A 15,212-nucleotide genomic window follows, 5' to 3' on the forward strand; every position below is an offset into this window, starting at 1 on the left:
CAGAATTTACATTAAAGAAGAAATAAATCCTGAACTCTATTCCTGGAATCATGCAAAACTCTGCTCTGGGTTAAAAACAGCACCTTGGAAATGTTTCAAGTACTATTTCTTTATAACCAGTGTGTTTCCTGAGCAGTAAAATTATGAAATGGGCACGGTGGCTGTGTGAAAACTACTTATCTAGTCTCCACCCCAAAGCTTCACCCTTATCTGAACCTTTCTAAAGCAAATCTGACTTTTTTTTTTTTTTTTTTTTTTTTTTTTTATTTTATGGTACTCTCTTTCCTGAAACAGGATGAAGAAGAAACCATCTGCAACCAGAACGCCACGTACTCACCTAGGCACACACCTCATCATTCCGGAAAAGTCAATGACCAAATGAAGCGTCTTAGGGATTAACCGGTTTTGCAGATTCACTACTTCACAGCCACAAACTACATAATGGGCTTCTCAAAACCACTCTATTAACCAGACACAGCCAAAGCATAACTGACCCTTAGGTCAGCCCTAGTCTAATAATTTCAGAAATTATTTATAGACGTTTCTGTTTTGTCTTTTCGATCTACTCTGAATGTAAAAGTGCTCCTCATTTTCAGAAGCTGAAACTGTCATCAAGTTTCAATACAGGGGGCAGCCCAGGTGGCTCAGCGGGTTGGCGCCGCCTTCGGCCCAGGGCGTGACCCTGGAGACCCGGGATCGAGTCCCACGTCGGGCTCCCTGTGGGGCCTGCTTCTCCCTCTGCCTGTGCCTCTGCCTCTATGTGTGTGTGTGTCTCTTGTGAATAATCAAACAAAATCTTAAAAAAAAAAAAAAAAGTTTCAATACAATACAGGAAAAATCGACACTACTGAGTACAAGCCACGTCCTGCTGGGATGTTCTCCCAAAGGGCGTGAGGAATACGGGCACCGAGGGGGCACCTGGCGGGACGAGCACCGGGCGTTACGCTCTATGTCTGCAATCTGAGCTCCAATAAAAAAAAAAAAAAATACACACACACACACACACACACAGAGCAAGATTCCCAGGGAGCGTCGCTTCTTTTACCATCCCACGTCCCTTAAAAGAGCGTTCCTTCTCCCAGGCTTACGGTGAGTCGCGAACTTCCATTAAGGCGCTATAATAATGCGATTCTTTCTTACCGACAGCGGCCGAGTAAATCCCTCCTCGGGGCCTGTCCATCCCCTCGGCCGTGACCGCGGCCCTGCCCGTCAGGGTGGGCTTTAGATCGACAGGGAACTGCGGGCCCGACCAGCTGCGTTGATCGTCGCTGGTGGGCGGGGCGCTTCCGACGGGAGCACGGCGCGGCCGCAGGAGGGCAGGAGGGCAGGTGGGCAGGACAGGTGGGGGGGGCTCCCCAGGTTAGGGCCGCGGTGGCGGTCAGGGCGGCGGGGGCGGGGGCGGGGGCGGGGGCGGGGTGGCGCGGCGGCTCCCGGGGTCTGCCCGGAGCGGGCGGCTGCGGGGCCGGTCCAGGAAGGCGAGCGCTGGGCGCAGGGCAGGTCCCAGGGCTCCCCCGACGCTCCACAGGTGGCCCCGCTCGCCCGCCCGCCCGGGTCCTCGCAGGCCACGCCGCCGGCCGCCTTCCCTCGCCGTCGCCGCCCCCGGGGCGCGGGGCCGCCCCGCCGCTCCCGTCCCCGCGCGCCCCCGGCCCCCCAGGCCGCCCCGGGCCCGCCCGCGCCCGCCCGCGCCCCCCGCCCGCACACGCCCCCCGCCCGCAGCCCCCTTACCGCACATGATGCAGGCGGCCCGGCCCGCGGCGGGCGGCGGGCGGCGGGCGGGGGGCGCGCACTCGAGCCTCCGGGGCGGCCGGCGAGGAGGGGGCCCGGGCCCGGCGACGCGACCCGCGGGGATGCGACGGCCCAAGCGACGCCCGCGCGGTCGGCCTCCCGGGCGCGCCTGCAACTGCCGCCGGCCCCGCCCCCCGCGCGCACCGCGCCGCCGCCGCCGCCGCCCGCCGCCCCCATTGGCCCGCGCCCGCGCCGCTCACGCCGGCCCCGCCCCCGCCCCGCCCCCGGCCGCACGCACGCGCAGGACAGCGGGCGGCGGAGACGTGGCAGCCGCGGGGGCCGCGGGGAGCGGAGAGCGGGGAGCGGAGCGGAGCGGGCAGCGGGCAGCGGGGACGCGTGCGCAGCCGCGGGCGCCACCAACCTGCCGCGCGGCCGGCCCGGGGGGAGGAGCGCTGGGGGGGACCACGAGGGGGAGCCCCGAGGGGGGCGGGCGCGCAGCCCAGGAGCCGCCACGGAAACCCCGCGGGCCGGGCGCGGCGCCGCAGAACCCCCCGCCCAGCGCCCTGCGCGGCCGCGTCCTCCCGGGGCCCGCAGACCCCGCGCCCGACCTACGCGGGGTGTGGCAGGCGCAGCCCCGGGCTCGGGCCCCGGACCCCGCACCCCCTCCGTCCCCCACCCGCATCCCCCCTCCGCCCCTTCCGCCCCGCACATCCCGCACCCCCACCCCGCATCCCGCGCCCCCTCCGCACCCCCAGGCCCCGCACCCCCCCCCGCACCCCCTCCGCCCCACCCCCGCCCGGGGTACCCCGCACCCCCGGGCCCCCAGCGAGGCCGAGCCCAGCCCCAGGGCCCTGAGCTCCCGGCCTTGCGGAGCTGTGCTGGCCCCGGCTCCCGCGCCCACCCGAGGGCCAGGAACTGCCCAGACACTGACCCTTAGTTCCGTGAGTCAGTGCCCCACTCCTGCCCCGAGAGACACTTAACCAGAGAGAGAGGAGGTTTCTGAGAATCTGTTATCGCAGCGCTTGCTCTAGGAAGGTGTCCGTGGGACCTCTGGCCACCTGGACGTGGTCATCTAACTATTAATGGCTCTAGATTACCATCGAATAAAAACTTGATTGGCACAGAGAACGGCCCCCGACTCCTGGCCCGACATACCCGGTCCTTGCACGCTGGCTCCCGTCCCACCCACCTTCCAGCCCTTCATGCCCCATATCCCCACCGGGCCGACGCCCCCCCCTACTTTCCACACAGGAGTATTCGTGGAATCCCCACCCCCTCTCTACCTAATGTCTCCCCAGATGGGCTTAAGGACGTGGATCAACCTCTGATTCTTTGAATTGCCCCCTTTAAATCAATATACTTGTGACATTTTATTACTTTTTGTGTGTTTCCCTACCGGGCTGTTCCTTGAGGCCAGAACAAGCCTTTGCACCTCCAACACCTAGTATAAACCCTAGCACAACGCAGTACCTGAAAATGTTTTTGTGGCGCTTGGCTGGCTGTCAGTGGAGCCTGCGACTCCTGATCTTGGGGGTCATGGGTTTGAGACCCACATTGAGAGTAGAGAGTACTTAAAAAAAAGAAAAGAATAAAAATCTTTTAAAAAAATGTTTTTCAATGAGTGAAAAAAGCCATACTAGCAGAACTGACTTCCTATGGCTGGTTATATGATCAAGTGAACAAAGAAAAGGCTTTTCAGATTCTCTTAAAGGGAAAAAATATATATGGTTTTCTTTTTAAGATTTTAGTTATTCATGAGAGACACACACAGAGAGGCAGAGACACAGGCAAAGGGCCTCAGTCCCAGGACCGAGGATAATGACCTGAACCAAAGGCAGATGATCAACCACTGAGATACCCAGATGCCTCCCAAAAAATGCCTTTTTATTACTTGCCTCAAGAGAGGCTAGAAATGTTACACTTAAATGAAGTATTTATCGCCTAAGAGCCCTTTAACATTTCAGGCCCTTAAGCTCCTAAACGACCCCAGAGCAACGTTTAAAAACAAAAAACAGTGAGCTGCTTGTTAATACACATTTCTTAGTTCAAGAGGCAAAAGACTGTGGATGTACTTCTTAGCCACACAACCCTCATCTAAGTTTCTAGCAAGACCACGGTGATATTGCCAAGGAGTCAAGGTAACAAACAGAAGAGAAAAGCAAAGGGTTCCATAGTAGTTTAGTTTGAGCACGAGAACATCGGTGTTAACTGCTGGCACTTTCTTTCTGGCATCAACAGGGTTGTGAGCGGTGCACAAAGATACTGTTCAAACACTGTAATCATACTTTGCCTCTTTGATTATAGTTAATAATACTGTGGGTTCTTCATTTCTTTAGACATGCCAACTGGAAGCCTGATGGCCTTCTGCCCAGCAGGATGTACGGCAAGGAAGAGGTGAGAGAAACTTTGAAAGCCAATATTTTCCCAACCCAAGGCAACAAAGAGCCCTTTATAACTATGCTCCAGCCAAGACACTAATGTGAAAGAACTCTGTTTGTCTGACCCCCATCTCTGCAGAGCTGTGCCTTAGCTGGACCTTTGGGAATAGGGGCTAGAGAAGAAAATAAATGATCTGTGAAGGAAATGGGACATCTGGGTCTAATTCAAACAGCTGAAGAAATGGAAAAGATTTTCTCTCCTCATCAAAAGTTCTGAACTAACTGAACTTAAAAAAAAAAAAGGAATGATGTGCGTCCATTTCTCTGTTCACAGATCCGTCCTGTTAAACCTGATGGCTCTCAGTCTCCTCCATGCCAAACAGCCTGATGGGCAGAAGCCATAAGGGCTTCCATCTGCCATTTCTAAAGAAAGGAAGAACCATAATTAAAATAGGTTTATAAGATTTTTTAAATGGGGGCGCCTGAGTGGCTTAGTCGACTAAGCCTCAGACTCTTGGTTTCAGCTTAGGTCATGATCTCATGGGTCACAGGATCGAGCCCCATGTGGGGCTCTCTACTCATGGGGTAGTCTGCTTAAAGATTCTCTCCTTCTGCCCCATGCCCCACTCGCATGTGCACTGTGCATACTTTCTCTCTCAAATAAATGGATAGAATCCTTTTTTTAAAAAAAATAGATTTTTAAATGTCCCCATGATTGTGTTTTTTTTTTAAAGATTTCATTTATTTATTCATGAGAGACACAAAGAGAGAGAGAGGGAGGGAGAGGCAGAGACACAGGCAGAGGGAGAAGCAGGCTCCATGCAGGGAGCACGACGTGGGACTGGATCCCGGGTCTCTAGGATCATGCCCTGGGCCAAAGGGCTAAACCGCTGAGCCACCCCGGCTGCCCTGATTATGATTTTTGTTATCCCTTACCTAATTTACAATAACAGTTAGGAATAAAGTCATCACAATAAAGAGGGCCTAGAAACAAACTTTCAGTTCTAAGTCCTAGGAATGTAATGAATGGGACGGTAACTATAGTTAATAACACTCCATGTATATTTGAAAGTTGCTTGGAGAATAAATCTTAAGTTTTTATAAGAAAAAAAATTGTAACTATGTTTGATAATGGGTGTAAACATGACTTATTATGACTGTTTTACAACATATACATACACCAAATCATCCTGCTGTACACTTGAAACTAATATAATGTATGTCTGCTATATTTCAATTAAGAAAGGCCTGTGCATAACAAGAATATGGGGACCAGAGACATCAATGTCCCAATTTTTAGGGAGTTTTGTGAAGAAATGTACCCCGGCGGACAGAGAAGATGATGGTATAAAAGAAACAGATGGAGCCAATAAGGCCCATGAGATGGAAGATATGAACACAAGAATAAAAGGCACCAGTCAGGGCCTCAGAAAGACCCCTTCAGTGAACCCCTCTGGTTCTGTCGCCATCCCAATTCATCCTACACACCTTCACACCACAGTGACCCTCCAAAAACACAAATCTGATTCTGTCTTCCTGATTCAGTGGGTACTCCTCACCTGCAGAATTAAGTCCAGACTCCCATGTACACACATAGTTAGGATGTCGTTCCTGCCAGTTTTATCGGCATCATTTCCCACCACTCTGCTCAAGCAAGCAGCTCATGGTCTGGCCACACCGAACTAGTTCCCTACGAATGGACTATGATACTTTTTCACCTTTGCATTTGCTTTTTGAAAGGAAGCATTAAAAAGGTAACCGGGTGTTAAACAGGGCATGACTATAGAGAACTAGTCACAGAATGGGACTTTAAGGGGACCACAAAGTTCTTTTGTCCAAAATTACCTCCATTCCTTACGAATCACATTGCCTAAATGCTTGTATGTCTATATTCAAGGCAGAGCACCTCCCCTTCCCCCAGGAGATCTACATTAAGTCATTATCATCTATTAACACTTCACAGTGACCCTACATACAGGGTTATTTTCCATTTGGATCCAAGTATGAGAAGGTCACTGAGGAAATGAGAGTTTTGATGTGGATGAAGTTGATCCTGAAATTAGAAAGGCGGCAGATCTGGACAGATCACCGTGGTTGATGACACTAGGCAAAAAAGGGAACGTAAGGGCATCTGGAATTGAGTGTGATAATGCAGAGAGAGGGGGCCAAGATATGAAGAAGGGATCAGAAACAAGTTGGTGCTAAAAGCAGACTCCGCCCTCTATCATGGTTAATTTTGTCTATCAACTTGGCTGAGCCACGGTGCCCAGACTTGGTCAAACGCTATTCTGGATGTTTATGTGGGGTGCTTTTGGATGAGACTAATACTTAAACCAGTGGACTTTGAGTAAAGCAGATTGCTCTTTATGATGTAGGGGGGCCTCATCCAATCAGCTGAAGACCTGAGTAGAACGAAAGACTGACCTGGAGTAAGAAGGAATTAGCCAGCAGCCAGCCTCTGGACTTGAACTACAACCCTGGCTCTTCCCTTGTGTCTAGTGTGACACCCACCCTGAAGATTTCGGACTTGCCAGCCTCCATAATTACATGAAACAATTCCTTGAAATAAATACTTATAGATGGGTAGAGAGGTGAATAGATGCAATCTGTGTCTCTGGAGAACCCTAATACATTTACATAAAATTGATCTTACTGATCTTCTCAATGGTGAATATAGGTATTTGTTTTAAAATTCTAAAGGGTAGAGCTTTTAAGGACAAATAATAGAAATCCACTCGATGTAGCTATGGGGGTGGGGGGGGATTTGTTGGCTAAAGTCATTGGAAAGGTCAGCGACACAGCTTCAGGCACACCTGTATTTGGGGACACAATGTTGTCAGAAGTCCCTTCGATTCTCTCTCCCTGACCTTATGCACAAGAAAATAAACCTTAAACAGCTCTGGAATCACATCTTTATAGCCTGCAGTCCATGGAGAGAGTCTACTCCTCCATCCTCACTTTTCATATTCTAGGCAAGGATTCTGATAGGTCCAATGTAGGCTTGTACGCCCCACTCATCCAGTGGCAAAGGGCAGGACACTTGTGATTGGACAGTTCCACCAGCACCAAACCGAGTCACCAGAGGCACACACCGTCCACAAGAGCCAGCAAGTCCCCCAGCACGGCGTGAACTCCTTTTCTTCAAAGGAAAAGGGAAGGTGTTGCCAAAAAAAAAAAAAAAGAACAGACACCTGGAGACACAAGCAAAAGATGCCCACTACATCCGATGAACACAGCCTTGACACCCGCACCAGGAAACCTCACATTTAGGAACAAAGGATGCTGACTCCAGCTAGAATTAACATATTCTCCTATTTTCCCCTCTGGGGTGCCTCCAAATTTTCCTACTAGGCAGAACCTAGGGCAGAGTTTTCTAGCTCTGCTAGAAGGAAACTCATTGTACTGCCAAGGAATGGTCCACGTGTAGGAAACCATGAGATTAACTGGTCCTATCTACCATTTCTGTTCTGCAGAATGTGAACAGAGCTGCAATGGAAGCAGACCATCAGGGAGCTGCCTCGAGCTGAAAAATCACTAGAAATGTAAGGTGATAGAAAAAAAAAAAAAAAAAAGGATTTCCTAAGATTCTTTTGGGGGTGGGGGGTGATACAAAGGCATTCCTGCATAGTCTGCAGATGCCCTGTGGAGATGCCACAGATAACTTCCTCCAGTGTGGGGAAATGGAATATAAAGCTGGGTTTTCCCAAAGGAATGTAAATTCCCACTGGACTGAAGAGCAGCTTCGCTTCACACTGCTGGGAGAGATGGGGGCGGGGGATCACACATGCACATGCCACTGTGCTGGCCCATTAGGGTCAGGAGCAAAGGCAAGACGGAAAAGACTTTGGCCCACTAGAAAACCGCAACTACAGAGGCAGGGAGTGCTCGCTCCTCCATCAGGAGGGGAATTAGGTACCATCCCCTTAAGGCAAAGTAGTAGTAGAGCAGCAGTGTGCACAAGGGTCTGCAGCCAGGAGGCCTGCTTTCCCACTAAAGCTGTACGAGGCAGTGGAAACCGTACCTCTCCCTGTGCCTCACGGGGACAGTAACAGTTCCCAATCTCATAGGATTAAATGACTTCACAAACGTAAGGTGCTTAGAATAGTGTTTGTCATGTAGTGAATGCCAATGGAAGTTTGCTATTTTTATTTTTTTTTTCTGTTAAGTTTGCTATTTTTAAATATTTTGCTCCTTGTCATTCTGGATAGCATGTCATTCTAATTTTCATTAGCAAAAAAATCCTCCAAGTGCTTGGCTGACTCTTACCCAACAACTTTCCTTTCAAATACCTACTGGAATGTCTCACATTTATAAAGCGTTTTCAATCATACTTGCAAGATTTTATACATTTGGGGGGGGGGTGGCTAAAATTTTTGTTTTCACCAAGCACAACTACTGTGAATAGTTACTTCCCTTTTTGGGGACCATATAGGAGAAAATTAAGTATAATTTAATCATTCAAAAATAAAAACTTTTACCTGATGAAACCACACCTTCTAAATTAATTTCTGGTCAAAAAAGTGGCTCAATTAATTTAAAAAAATATATATATATATTTTTAGGATTTTATTCATTTATTTATGAGACACACACAGAGAGAGGCAGAGACACAGACAGAGGGAGAAGCAGACTCCCTGCAGGGAGCCTGATGTGGGACTGGATCCTGGGACCCCGGAATCATGCCCTGAACCAAAGGCAGACGCTTAACCACTGTTAAGCCCCCCAAGTGTCCCTAAAAATATATGAATTTGTTTTCATTAGAAGATCGGTATTTGGCACTGTCTGCCACAGATAAAGAAGCAGTAAAATTATGACCAAGTCCTCCAGGGCTCTTTGTTAGAAGGCGATCAGCTGCAGGTGACAATACCCACCAACAGTCGTGGTTCATTACAAGAAAACCTCTTATGTCACATGATACTCTGAAAATGGGTGGTTCCCAGGCCAGCTCAAGAGTCGATAATGTCCTCAAGGACCCAAGTCTTGTTTCCTTCCTGCCTTTCTCAGTGGACTGTCAGAGCCTTGGATGTCAAGTTTTCAGCCTATGGCATTCCAAGAAGGAAAGAAAGGAATTGAGAAAAGAGCCTTCTTTACATATTTTAACTTTCTCTTAATCAGGGAAGAAAATCTTCTAAAAACACTCTGATAGACAGACCCTCTCTTCCAGCTCGTTGGCTGGAGCTGGGTCGTATGTCCACACCTAGACTAGGGACTGGCAAAGAGAAAAGGAATTAAAATGACTGGTTTAACTTAGTTATAATTTATCCCCAGAGGTGAGACCTACCTTCCGCGGTCACATCACAACCACATGATGATTAAAAGGGCCTCTCTCAGTAGGAAGCAGGGGTCCATGTTGGGTGGGCAAGCATTAGTTTCCGCAGCACTCTGTTCCGCCCACTGTCTGCTTCTGTACCATTTCCAGGTCGGCGCTTTCACTTTACACTCAGGCCATACTTAGCTCCTTGCAGTTCCAAACACATTTCACAGCTTCCAGGCTCTGTTTACACTGCTCTGTATGCCTAGAATGGTCTTCCCCACCTCTCCTCTTTGTTCCTCATGGCTGCTCCCTTTTGCAGAAAATCTTCCAGATACCTTGGGCTCTCGGTTCCATGATTTCCAGTCCTCCAATAATCTTAATTCATCCCCCACTTCAGCCACTTATTTCATGGCCATACCCAGGACTTGTCATTAACTGCATCTCCTCCACAGTCTCAATTTCCTGTAGCTTCTAAAGGGCACATTCGTGTGTCTAGTCTACAAAGCAATTCCCAGAGTCTGACCTGAATTCATCTATAATAGCTCAGAGAACAAATTCTCCAATCCCACTATCTGGTTCTTTAAGATATTTATTTATTTACTCATGAGAGACACACAGAGAGAGACAGAGACACAGGCAGAGGGAAGAGCACACTCCCCGTGGGGAACCTGATATTGGCAGGACTCCATCCCGGGGCCCCAGGATCACAACCTGAACTGAAGGCAGATGCTCCACCACTGAGCCACCCAGGTGCCCCCCCCCCCCCCCGCCACTGTCTGGTTCTATGAACCAAAGGACAAAAATATAAACTTTAAAGCCCAGCATTCACAAATGCTGGAGTTATTCCTGTTTTTACCCATATCCGACTACCCATGCTTTTGGGAACCAGAATTCCATAAATACAATGTACCACCACTGCTATTTCCCTCTTTCCTATCCTGATATTGTCTGTAAACTACTGTCTCTGAATTATTATAGACAATGAGAGAGAAATGCAATTTAATATTTTCGATATCTGAAAAATCAGTACCTCTATGGGAGAAAGACAACTGATCAAATTTCTGCCATGGCACAGATTATAAATCTCTGAATCAGGAGAAGCCAGTGGAAGAAGAACCAAAGCAGTTTCTCATCTTTTCTCAGAGATTCTGCTTCATAAAATAAAGCCTGAGCATGCTAAGACAGCTTTTCCCTCAATTCAGCCTATTGTTTCTTCTATTAACAGAAATTCGGTCTACATTCTGGAACTTGGTTCTTTATTAGTTTTCAGCATTTCAACTTTTTTTTATTTTTATTTTTTTGGTCTTTTAGTGAGAAGTTATGTGCCACTACATTTAGGGCTCCCAGCCTGATGCTATTTTTTAAGAGACAGATGGGGGGGAGAGGCAAAGGGAGAGGGAGAGAGAATCTTAAGCAGGCCGCACACCCAGCACAGAGCCCAATGTGGGGCTTGTTCTCACAACCCTGAGATTATGACCTGACCCAAAATCAAGAGTCAGACACTTAACCAACTGAGCTACCCAGGAGTCCCTAGCCAGATACCATTTTTAAGCCAGAATTGTTAGGGCTTTTTTTTTAAACAAGATAAAAATCCAATAAAGACAGTTTCAAATATTTCACAGAGCTAAGCCATTTTAGAGTATTTTTAAAAGCATTCTCCGTATTCTGTATTTAAAAAGTAAATAAATTAAATGGGAGAAAATGAACTGCTTCACATATTATGCAAAGAAGGAACCATGAGAAATAAAGAACAAACATTAAAATATCCTTGGATAAAATCCACGTGTACAGATGATTCAGGATGTTATAAATAACTCATATGAGGTAAAGCAAACATGCAATATTTATATATAAGTCTCTGAAAAAAGGGCATATTTTATTAATCCTCAAGTTTCTTAGATTAATAATAAACGCTTGGTATATATTATCAGTAAGTCCAATTGCTGGGCCCACAAAAAATTCTAATTCTTTTAAGTTGAGTTTGCTTCTTTTTCATCTGATTCATCATCCATAACCTAAAACCAAAAAAAAAAAAAAGAGAGAGAGAATTTAAGAATTAAGGATTAGAAATTGCTATTTTCCTGATTGTACCATTACTTGCTTACCTAAAATACACTGTATAATGCATGTCAACCCAGTAAGAGTAAGTCTATCAACAGCCCCCAAAGTACAAAGTTTGTCTCACAACCTGGTATCATAACATAGAAGCAAATTTAATATTAGCAAATTAATTAAGCAGTGGTCTCTTTTTCTTATCCCAAAAAAATCTAATAGCAGAGTCTCAGCTGGACACTGACCATAACAATTAACTAACTTTTTATTTCCTAGTCACAAGACTAATATTAACTGACTTTTTTTTTATCTCCCCAAAGCATTCTATATACTTGAATATATTCTTAGGAGCTATACCAAACTATTATAAAATATATCTTAGAAAAATGAATCCCCCCAAAAAGTAAAGAAATAAAATATCATGCTAACAACTAATTATTTTGGTTTAACTCAGATAAAAATTCATTTTATACCTTAAAAAATTGTGAAGATCTTCATTTTTAATGTAAAATTATTAGAAAGATACTAATGAATACCCAATTAAAAATGAAAAGATTTATTTATTAACAACAGGTTTATTTACTTGAGAGAAAGAGAGAGAGAGAGCACAAGCTGGGGGAGGGGCAGCAGGAGAGGGAGAAGCGGAGTCCCCACTGAGCACAGAGCCCAGGCGAGGCTCCATGTCACAACCTTGGGATCAGACCTGAACCAAAACCAAGAGTGGGACACGTAACCAACTGCACCACCCAGGTGCCCCAAGATTAATAACTTTTCATGAGTTAATAATATATTACTCAGAAAACAAAAGGTTGTCCTTTAGAGAGGAAAAGAGTTACACAAACTCAAGATTTTTGTTTGTTTTCAACACACCTACTACAATTAAACACCAATTCAAGTTTATAACCTGACTACCAATTCACTACCCCGCCCTGGATAAGTGAACAAAGAAGATAATGGAACATTATGTTTCTTTAAATCTAGAAGAATCTGATTCTGATCCGAGATTATCATGGAGAAGTACTTCTCTCATAGTTTCTCTTTTGAGTTGTGTACAAATGGATATTTATTTCTAAGGAATGGTTATTTTATAATTAATCTCAGCAACATTCAATCCAAATAATTTTGTCAATCACCTCCTTTTTTAGGCAGAACATTCCTAAATTTGGAAAAATATTTCCAAATACTTTATAATACAAAGAAACACACAGGACTAAGTGTTGAAGAGGAACACAAAGACCTGGATATGATTACAAACCTCCCAAGGAACTTCCCCATAAACATAAATCTGAAACACACACTCAAAGAGGCTTTGAACCAGAGTAGACAGAGCCTAAGTCCAAGGGGAGGACTGATAAGGCCTTCAAAGAGGAGATGGCATGTACTGTACCAAAAGGACAGACTTTAATACCACCCAGATGAGTGGTTCTCAGAAAAGCTGAGGAGATACCTCTCCTTAAAGGCACAGAACGATCTAAAGAGTGTTTTCAAATTTCTAATTTCCATTCTTTTCCTCCTTGATAATCTCTTTCCATAAGGCCAAGTCTCTTGGTTGAGAACTGCTGCAGTGAAAGTCACTATTACCGCTGAGAAGGTTCTGTGCTATATTCCTTAGGTACCTTGGGGAGAAAAAAAATGCTAGCAGGCTATACCTCTGCTCAGTACACTGTTTTACTATACAACAAAGCATGATCTCTCGATGAGCTCTGGCCCAGGTAAGTATGATATAGTGGAGCTCTTCCAGAGAGGACTTCCAACTCTCATCTACAAAATTCCATGTTTTAAATCCTCTTTTCATAATTTTTCTACAACCAGAGCAGCAGTATGGCCTCTGAGTCTCCATTTCCTTATATGTAAAATGGGAATGCTTTACTCAATACTGTGTTGTGAGATTAAAGAAATAATATTTGTAAAAAAGGCCTGGCAAATAGTAGGTATTCATAACACTAAAGTGAATTCTAAAATAAGGAATCTTCAAGTCTGATAACAATTAGAACACAAAGTTCCAGGCCCTGAAGAATATGTAAGGTGACAAATTTCTTTTCTCCCCCCCCAAAATTTATTTTAATATTGAGTTTCAAGTGTCATATAATATTGGCATACCTGTTCTACACCCTCCACCTCTGGAATATAAAATTGCAGCATGTTCTGAATTCCATTTTTCAGAGTAATGATTGAACTGGGGCAGCTGGTACAAGAACCTTGGAGCTTCAGCTGGACAATGCCATCTTCAAAGCCTTTATAGATAACATCTCCGCCATCTTCCTGCACAGTTGGCCTGTGGTCACAGAATATTTGTGATGTATGTAAGAGACCTGAAGTTTCCGTCAAAAACATTTAAAACAACTTAGGGCTTAGATTTTATATTGGTAAATTCATAAAGTTAGAGCTACTTATACAACAGAAAATGAGTATTATAGCTAATCTCATTTGTAATTTTTTTAAAATTTCAGATAAAATGCCAAAACTCACTCATACAAGTGTTTGCTTTACTTATTATATTTTAATCCTGCTTATTTGCAATCTTTTTAGGCATTTAAGATCTTAGATGTCCTAGTAATTACAGTAATTACCTAAGATAATACTCATTTCTTGTGAATGAACAGAGGCAGACTGACAGAACACATGCTGTTTTTTTTTTTCAGGTAAACTTTGCATGGAAATATAACAATTAATATGAAAAATGCATAAATCACTTATGGTCAATTAAATGAATCTTTACAAAATGAGCACACATTTGTCCCAGGCCAACACACAATGCTAGCACCCCAGAATTCCCTTCTGTGCTTCCTCACAACAAAAAGTAATCTTCTCCTAACTGGTTATTACCACTGATTAATTCTGCCTGCTTTTTAACTTTATAAATATAAATTCCATTTAAAAAACATATAGCACGGGGACCCCTGGGTGGCTCAGCGGTTTGGTGCCTGCCTTTGGCCTGGGGTGTGGTCCTGGGGCCCCGGGATCAAGTCCCACGTTGGGCTCCCGGCATGGAGCCTGCTTCTCCTTCCGCCTCTGTCTCTGCCCCCCCTTCTATGTCCATCATAAATGAATAAATAAAATATTAAAAAAAAACATATAGCATTTAGTCTTTTGTATTTGGCTTATTTTACTCTTTATGAGATTTTTCCTCATCATCACATAGTATTCCATTAAGTGAAAAATGCCAGAACTTCTCCCTGCTATTGCTGCTGGACATTGGCGTTAAGATCAGTTTTTGACTTTTACAAACAATACAGCTGAGGAGATTCTTGCAGACGTCTTTTGGTATACATGTACACGACTACTGGGAATACCTCGAGCACAGAATTGCTCAATCAAGAAAGTACATACGTTCACATTTAGCAGATACAAACAGTTTGCCCTCTGCCCAGGCTCTCACTCCGCAGCCTCACACCAACAATCGGCAAAATGACCCACAGGAAGCCTTAACAAGCTTCCCTTTTCTATAGGATCTTGTGTGCTTTGGCAGCTCTCTACTGTTTTCAAACAAAAAAAAAATTTTATTGTATTTTATTGTAGTTCTGGGAGTTCTTATCAGGACCATGAGTCTGCTACAAGCAAAAGTGGAAGCCTACAGTTCTCCACTCATTTAAATTTATTCTTTATGGGCAATGGCCTGAAAAAAAAGTACTACTTCTCTTCTCACAATCCACCCAAATACTGTTCGACTCCTTTTTTCATCTTAAGAGATTTGGTATTGTAACAATATCAAACTTAGATGGTGACTGTAAAAGATAAATTCCTTCACTATGTTTAGACAAACTGTTTTAAAATTTTGAGTGAATATACATAATATACAGGCT

At 45.3% G+C, this 15,212-nt stretch overlaps 2 protein-coding genes and 1 long non-coding RNA gene across 19 annotated transcripts in view; 1 reads left to right on the forward strand and 2 right to left on the reverse strand.

Moving 5' to 3' along the window:
• Window positions 1–1,899, reverse strand: part of GFPT1 (glutamine--fructose-6-phosphate transaminase 1) — a 55,796-nt gene extending 53,897 nt beyond the window's left edge. For 2 of the 3 annotated variants that reach the window (XM_025470286.3, XM_025470294.3), the window contains exon 1: window positions 1,141–1,271. In XM_025470286.3, the coding sequence (XP_025326071.1) occupies window positions 1,141–1,180 (40 nt within the window). In that variant the 5' untranslated portion in view covers window positions 1,181–1,271. Of the gene's footprint in view, window positions 1–1,140; window positions 1,272–1,725 lie in introns of those variants that run through there. The other variant, XM_025470275.3, reaches the window with a different exon arrangement.
• LOC112674083 (uncharacterized) lies at window positions 1,011–14,932 on the forward strand. Of its 10 annotated transcripts, XR_007413842.1 has the most exons (6): window positions 2,530–2,666; window positions 3,770–3,863; window positions 4,062–4,119; window positions 6,479–6,780; window positions 7,577–7,645; window positions 13,573–13,707. It is a non-coding gene; the product is annotated as an uncharacterized LOC112674083 (long non-coding RNA). The 10 variants fall into 10 exon arrangements; XR_007413844.1 differs by lacking the exons at window positions 2,530–2,666; window positions 3,770–3,863 and adding an exon at window positions 1,017–1,089; XR_007413846.1 differs by lacking the exons at window positions 2,530–2,666; window positions 3,770–3,863 and adding an exon at window positions 1,281–1,328.
• NFU1 (NFU1 iron-sulfur cluster scaffold) overlaps window positions 9,929–15,212 on the reverse strand; it is a 28,281-nt gene continuing 22,997 nt past the window's right edge. For all 6 annotated transcript variants that reach the window (XM_025470304.3, XM_035696003.2, XM_025470312.3 and 3 more), the window contains 2 exons: window positions 13,510–13,684; window positions 9,929–11,372 (listed from right to left, as the gene is read on the reverse strand). In XM_025470304.3, the coding sequence (XP_025326089.1) occupies window positions 11,328–11,372; window positions 13,510–13,684 (220 nt within the window). In that variant the 3' untranslated portion in view covers window positions 9,929–11,327. The remainder of the gene's footprint in view (window positions 11,373–13,509; window positions 13,685–15,212) is intronic.

This window comes from Canis lupus, chromosome 10, assembly GCF_003254725.2.
Source record: "Canis lupus dingo isolate Sandy chromosome 10, ASM325472v2, whole genome shotgun sequence".
NCBI classification, from domain to species: Eukaryota; Metazoa; Chordata; class Mammalia; order Carnivora; family Canidae; genus Canis; species Canis lupus.